Below are 7,791 nucleotides of genomic sequence, written 5' to 3'. Positions count from 1 at the left end.
AGGCTAGGTGTGTCGGTTGTTTGCATGTGTTTGGTTTTGTAGATGGGAATGGGAGAACGCTTGTTGGTTCTGTACATTGGACCACCCAGTAAGTGAGTGAGAGGGAGAGACTTGCTACTGGTTGAGCACGCCCAGGGTTCAAAGGTTCATGAGAGAAAGAACTAACCAATCTGTTCTGTTATTAGCAGTCTTGTTTTACAAGCAGATTGGACGAGAAAAATAGATCTCCCAACAGACCGGTGGTTGGTGGCTGTGTGCCTATTGGACCTCATGATCCAGAGTTGAGGGAGTGCAAAATAATTTACCTTATCACCACGGTTGAGCGTCGTTTAGTTATATCAATCTGAGGAGGACTGTCAGTGCCTCACTAACACCCCTAACAAATAGGAGATTATCATCATTAGTAGTAACATTTATTCGTATTCCCCTTTTCTTCTTCTTTAATCTGTATAATGTTTGATAATTCTCAATATCCTTATAACTGTTTCAATTATGATGGTGATGACTATCCCACATGTAGCTCAGATAAAGAGAAGAAAATATCCAGACCTGCATACAGGTAAGCGCAGCAGAGCTGCTGTTTATCTTACTGAAGTTTTTCAAGTTTGTATCAGTAATATGGTTATATAACAAAGTGATAGTGATATGTACCCAGTGTAGCTGCCTGGTAGGTCTACTGTATGGATAATAATTTGACTATAGATATCGTACACTAAAATACAATGAAGTCCTGCATAGCAGTATAGTAAACTATAGGGATTTAAAAAAAAAATTCTTACCAAACCTATCATTGCAATTTATTACTGTACATTAATTATATTGTAACTGCATGCTTTGTGGCGTACAAATATCCAGAAGAATATGTTCTTCATAATAACATTTAGTAATAATATTTAGTTCTAATTTATATTTGCATGTTTTTAATCAATCTAAAATGAATCTATTAATATGTAGTAGTGTAAGTAGGCATTTGCATTGATGCTATTTGCAATTGTAAGCTACTTCATTTAATATGCACATTTTATCAAACAATTGTGTTTTCTTTTGTTTGGCATTGTAGCTGTTATTATTATTTCAGATTATATTTACAATTTGTAAAGATGAGTCATTATAAAGAATTTCTCATGTTTTAAATATGATTTATATTACTGAGTATTATTATTATTATTATTATTATTATTATTATTATTATTATTATTATTATTATTATAATATTATTATTGAGTATTATTATTATTATAATAATAATAATAATAATAATAATAATTTATTGTATGTGTTACTATATTTATGATGCATGATTTTGAAAATGGTGTAAATTTAGTTTTCTTTCTAAATGTAATTATACCATTTTTGCATGAAAATGTTACTTATAGTAAATAGTTATCATAACTAAACCAACATCTCTATATGTTAAATTAAAAACACACTGAGATACTTCAATTTGACATATATGAAAGAAAAGGTTTTTGAAAAATGTACACAGAAAGTTCAAAAGATTAAAAAAATCTTGTTCAAGACGTTTCTTTATTTTTTAGGACATACATCATTATATGGAGCTAAAGAATCTAATTTAATTTTACAGTATTGGATGCAAGAGGTCTCTGTGATATACAGAAACAGGCAGATAGCGACCTTTTGAACAGCTTGGAGATAGTAATTTTTAGCTTTACACTTTAATATAACATAAGGAAATGCAACAGCACTGACCATAGTCTATGTCTTGATCAGCTACATAGCCCTCATCGCTATGGCCATCCAGCAGAGTCCTGGAACCAAAGTTACCTTGTCTGGTATCTATGATTTTATCATGAAGAAGTTCCCTTACTACAGAGCCAATCAAAGAGCGTGGCAGAACTCCATCCGACACAATCTGTCACTTAACAGCTGCTTTGTAAAGGTAAGCTGCCCTTGAAGTGCACTGTGCATGTGTACTCCGAGGCTAGGATTTACTTTTCTTTACAGGAATGTGAGATGCTACACAAACACTACACCTGGCTTCCTGTTATATTATTGGTAAGCTACTTAAACCCCAAGTCATAAAAGCAAAGCAAAACAGAATATGTCAAAACTAGTTGTTTTTATTACTTTGAACTCACTGTATTAACTCACAGGGATATCCTCATATTAGACTACCAAACTAATTTAACAGATTATTTAATTATTATGTCAGGTTGCTGCTAGAGTTATATACACAGTCTATTTGATAAAGTCTAACAAAGCTGCTTTTGTTTTTAAAACTTTTATTATAGCAAGTATTATTAAGTGAATATACAAAATAAACTTTAATACTAAAAAAACTTTACTCAATATAACGCCGTAGTGTATTTCTAGATAATAGTTTTATTTTGTATTATTTTGCAATGCCATGCCCTGCTTAAATTATTCTATAACATGGTAACTAAGTATAGCATATTGAGTGGCTTTTTATTAGAAAAACCTGGATACCTGTGTGTGTGTGTGTGTGTGTGTGTGTGTGTGTGTGTGTGTGTGTGTGTGTGTGTGTGTGTGTGTGTGTGTGTGTGTGTGTGTGTGTGTGTGTGTGTGTGTGTGTGTGTGTGTGTGTGTGTGTGTGTATAAAATAAAATAACAAACAGATTAACTCTATGACTAAAGAGAAAGTAGAAACAGGCAAACTAGCAGAAGGTAGAATGTAAACCATCGTATTTCCCTTAGAGATCAAACAATAAATATTATAGTCTGCTTTTATAAATAAAACCACTTGACTGTTACCTTAAAGGGATGTAATAGAATGGCATATTCAATTACACACTGTGTGCTCAGGCTGAATGTAAATGATTGCAGATGTCAACATGCCCTCTTCCGTACAGTAGGTATATAAAATGCTTACAGATAAAAAGTACAGTATAGTAATGCTTACAAAAGAAACTACTGTACTACCAACTGACCAGCTGGTACATATCACAGAGGAGACATGAAAACTGTACAAAAGTGAATTACACAGATTTCACAGTATATATTTATTTACTACGTTTGCAGTTTTGTCTGAAAGGCATACTTTAACTTTTAAACCATGTGCATTGACTGTTGTCAAGCAGAACATTCATGTAAAAAAAACACTTTTGTTACTAAAGCACAAATAACTAAGGGTCCAGTATATTTTATTTTGTTGCTCGTTATTGCTGCAGTTGGTTTTGGAATTTATAAGGACACAATTCATTAAACTTTTTACCTGTTAAAAACCGGAAGACAGTTACATTGCAGTGTTAGGTGCTGCTGTATCTTTAAATGCAGGTTCCCAGAACAGAGGGCAACGAGAAAGGGAAAGGGAACTACTGGATGTTTGCGACAGGCTGCGAATCCATGCTGGATCTCTTTGAAAACGGGAACTACAGGAGAAGAAGGAGGAGGCGCAATATGAAATCAGAATACAGAGATGAGACAGATCAGAGTGAAGGGCCGTCATCCCCAGAGCTGCCCTCTGCACTCGGGGGCTTCAACGACCACCATCTGGGGACTGGGTCCAGGCAGCTGGAATCGGACGGCTTCTGTCCCAGTGACACCGGCCATCGGCAGGTTGAGGTGAACTCCAGCCTGCCAAAACCTGACTCTGAAATCAAGTTCAGCATTGATTACATCCTATCAGCCCCGGATCCAATGCCAGGGCTGAGACCCCACTTCAGTGGGACGGTTAGTAAACTTCACCAGCTGGAGCCACATCACATCAACCTGCATTTCTGGACAATGTGAAACCAGAGTCATGTCTTAGGAGAAAAGAGTTGGCAATGGTTGAGAAAGCACTCTTTGATGTGTACTGGTGAAAAGGTGAACACAGAATATATTGGTAAATTGAGTTATTAAGACAAAATATGCAAAGCAACAATTGTATCCTTGACACAGTGTACAGTAATCTAATTTCTAATTTCAGTTAAAAAATGGGTTTTAACCAGATTTCACATGAAAATTCTGTCAAAAAATATTTAACAAGACAGAACCGTAAAGTGTACTGTATTATTAACCAGCCATTTTAATAACTGGTGATCCTTTTTGTAAAAGAAAATTAAATGATGTTTCCTTTTTTGTGCGATGAGTGAAAATATAATTAAAATATTTGTCTTATACTCTATTTTACTTTTTAAGAAAATATAAGAAATTGTAAAAAAAAAAAAATCTACCCTGATTTCACCAGTGAGTTTGTACAAAAATAAAGCCAGATTAAACTTGATTTTTAATATTAAAGTTTTTACCATTTTTTTAACACAAATATAATTATAAAAGAAAAAATGAAAACCTTAAAATCATACACAGGGTACTGCTAAGATTCCAACCATGCAAAACTGTCAGAAAGTATTGTCATTTCATTGTATCTGGTATAAATGTAATGTTAAAAGTGGTTAAAATATGACACACAATAATACAAATTCTAGCAAGACAGTAATATTGATCTTATTTCGTACACTTGTGTGTAATTCTCTAAAATGTAATACCATTGTTATGCATTTTTAATACAAAGTAGTTATTATAGACACTACATGTTTACTTAATCTTCAAGTAAAAAAAAATGATTCAATAATAATATAATGTAATACTATATTTGAGTAATGAACATATATATTTGCTTTCCTAAGAAACTTAAAAGGCAATGGAGATAGAACAAAAAATACTAAATTAATATTTGGATATGACAGAGGACTTGAGTGGCATTGTTATCCTTTTCTAAGTCAATTAACAAATAGACAAATGAAATAAGCTTAACCTTGTGTAAACCCTCCCAACCCCTGCTTAGACCTTTTCAATTCAAGTGAAATTGCAACACCAGATGTATTCCTAATAGTTCATTTAATATACAATGTATTCATTAAAAAAAAATGTTAAGAACTGGCTGTTCACATTTCTTTTTCGTGCAACGGGATATCAATCATCATACTTTTTCTGGGAGAGAAAGAACGTTTTTTAATTTAACCTTTATATTATATTCTGACTGCATCCAGCAGGTTTCAATGCATTTAACATGAGTGGCATTTAATATAGTAGAACAAGTGCAGGTGAGGGTTAGATGTGACCTTATTCAAATGCTGAAGCCATTACAATGCCAATCCTAATGCAATTATAATTAAACACTTTATGCCTTCTTGCAAATCCTCTGATCGATCATTGATATTAGCATTAATATCTTATTGCCCCCCAGCAAATGTCTACCACTAGAGGTGTTATGGATCAGCAGATTTCCATTAACGAAGTTGTTCATGTATTGCCATATGCTAGGGATATATTTAGGTAAATTAACTTAGCATAAGTGTGGTGGCTGCTGGTTGAAACACAATGAACAAACGCGACAGCCAATTCATGAATGCTGATTTCTGCAATGACACATTTTGTTGTTAATGTGCAAACTTAAACTAATACACAGTACTATATATGGTCGTTTCATAAAAAAATTTTCTTCTTTTTGTTTGGTTATGTTTTGTATTTTTTGTATTATTCAAAAGAGCAGTTCTTATCCATTGCCCCCTTTCCCTTATAGGATATGATACAGGACACATGATATCTGGTGACTCTCTAACAGCCTGGGACACTCCCCTGTGCACAGTTTATCTTGGTTTGTATTTTAGTTTAGGGGGTTGTTTATAAAGCATCTATAACCATGTTATTACACGTTTTGTTGGCTATTAACATGGAATCTAACACTTTACATTTTAATGAACTTTTATGTAATAACGTTTCTTTAAAAAATATCTTAGAAATCTTTATTGCTATAGCATGTTATCGTTACTGTCTTATATTGCTTATAAAATCTTTATCGCACGTTTATTGATGCATTACTGATTGTTTTATCGGATCCTTAAACTAATTTAGAGGTAATGACACGGGAACTTGCTTTCGGGTTATATTGTATTTTGTACTGGATCACTTTAGCCTACTTGCGTCTGAATAGCTGTTTAAAATCAGTTTCATCCCCGCTCCTTTTCCACCCTCGCACTGCACGGGTGCAACGACCTTCCTACGGATGTCAGGACTGCCCAGTCCCTGACAACCTTCCGGCGCCTCGTCAAGACACACCTCTTCAGACAACACCTGTAAGACTCAACTGTTCCCTGCTTGACAATAGAGCTCTCTGCCTTTAATGCACTTTAACTTGTACCTATCTGCTCCCTATTTTACTATATTTAATCCTGCATGTAACAATCTGTAGTATTTTGTTTTTCACTTGCTCTCGTCTCTAACCCAGATGTAACTATCAACACTGTTATCTGCACCAGTATCAAATCGTACTGTGTTTTGTATTTGCTCTTGTTGTAACTGAAGTCATTGTATTTTGTATCTTGCTCTTAATTGTACTGTAATTCTTGATATGTATTTTTTTTGTATACAAATGTAAGTCGCCTTGGCTAAGGGCATCTGCTAAGAAATAAATAAATAAATAAATAGCGAAAAAGCTAAGCAGGCATGTAGAGTACAGGGAATACAGACTCTCAGAATCTGCCCTTTCTGTTTAAATATTTCCGTTAAAATATTGCTGTTTGCTGCATAACACTGTTCTAAAAAAAAAATAGAAGGAAAAGAAGCAAACATGTATTGTGAGAAACGCTGATGAATCTTGAAACTTGTTAACCACGACAAGTGAATTTAAATGTAAAGGTTTTTGGTGCAACTACTGTACCGGTATAATATTCCAGCTTAAGGCGACCACAGCAAATTATTACATTAGAGCTTGGGAAGGCGATGAGCTGCAACTTTATTAAAGCCTGAACAGTAAACAGAAATAGGTCATTTAATTTTATACTTATGTAATTTTGTGCATAATGTATTGTTTGAAATACCAATTCTTTTTTTTTTTTTTTTAAAAAACCCAGTAATTTAAATACTGTTTGTATATTTACCAATTTGGTGGCCTGTGTTCTCTGACAGAGTCTTTGATTAACATTCTACATTACTTTTATATGATATATTCATTGCCCCTAGAACTGAAAATGACTTGATAGCTATTGAAAATTGCTGTCTAGGAGGTTCTTATTGGCAATAGCCACAGGCCCCCAGAAAAAGACCCTCCCTATAAAAAAGGTGGAAAATGTAAATGAAAGTATATTGAACCTAATTATTTTTATATGTAGCAATTAATTGTTCAGATGAGATCAAAGTGTATTTACATACAAATGTACAGTACTTATGACAGAACCATTTGATGAACAAATATTTTCTATAAATTAACGGAACAAAATGTGTATGAAATGGATTTAGAAAAGTATTTACTATTTACTTTAATTTTAGAACCCACAGATCTCAAACATTGTAATAGGATGGGTCATTTTTTTGAAAGAAATAGCTTTGCTATGAAGTATTCTGTATACTGAAGCTGTTTTCTGCAACATACCATGGAAGTCACATAATTGAAAAAGTAAAGAGCAAGGCAGTCATTCTTTTTTTCTGTTCCAAATTCCTAAATGAGTTTGAAATATGTTTGTATTTGGATTACAGCACAATGTAAGAGGAATGTAATTATTTATAATACCTGTAATTATATATTGTAAACATGGCATCCAATTACACAGCAAGACATGGAAAACAAGATTATAAATCTCACCAAATGTCACAGCCAACTAGATTCTGAATAGATTATTACTGGTCATTATAACTTTGCAAGACCCTGTTATTAAAAACACATGCAAACACGCATACACACACGTACACAGGCACAAACGCATGCATGCACACATGCACGCATGCAGACATGCACGCACGCACACATGCACGCATGGATTCACACACACATACACGCATGCACGCATTCCAATCTGATGATAATGACCACTCAAGGGATCTCCGAAATGT

General features: G+C 33.8%; 1 protein-coding gene across 1 annotated transcript; it reads left to right on the top strand.

The window, feature by feature from the left end:
- Positions 1–218: 218 nt before the first annotated feature.
- foxl3 (forkhead box L3) lies at positions 219–4,072 on the top strand. The gene is made up of 3 exons (XM_041230198.1): positions 219–559; positions 1,732–1,900; positions 3,256–4,072. The coding sequence occupies exons 1-3, from the start codon at positions 453–455 to the stop codon at positions 3,709–3,711; spliced, it is 732 nt and encodes a 243-aa protein (XP_041086132.1). The 5' UTR covers positions 219–452; the 3' UTR covers positions 3,712–4,072.
- The last annotated feature ends 3,719 nt before the right edge of the window (positions 4,073–7,791 follow it).

The sequence above is a fragment of the Polyodon spathula genome, chromosome 26, assembly GCF_017654505.1.
Source record: "Polyodon spathula isolate WHYD16114869_AA chromosome 26, ASM1765450v1, whole genome shotgun sequence".
Classification (NCBI taxonomy): domain Eukaryota; kingdom Metazoa; phylum Chordata; class Actinopteri; order Acipenseriformes; family Polyodontidae; genus Polyodon; species Polyodon spathula.
The sequence above is the reverse complement of the archived record's forward strand: the minus strand, read 5'-3'. Positions and strand labels throughout refer to the sequence as shown.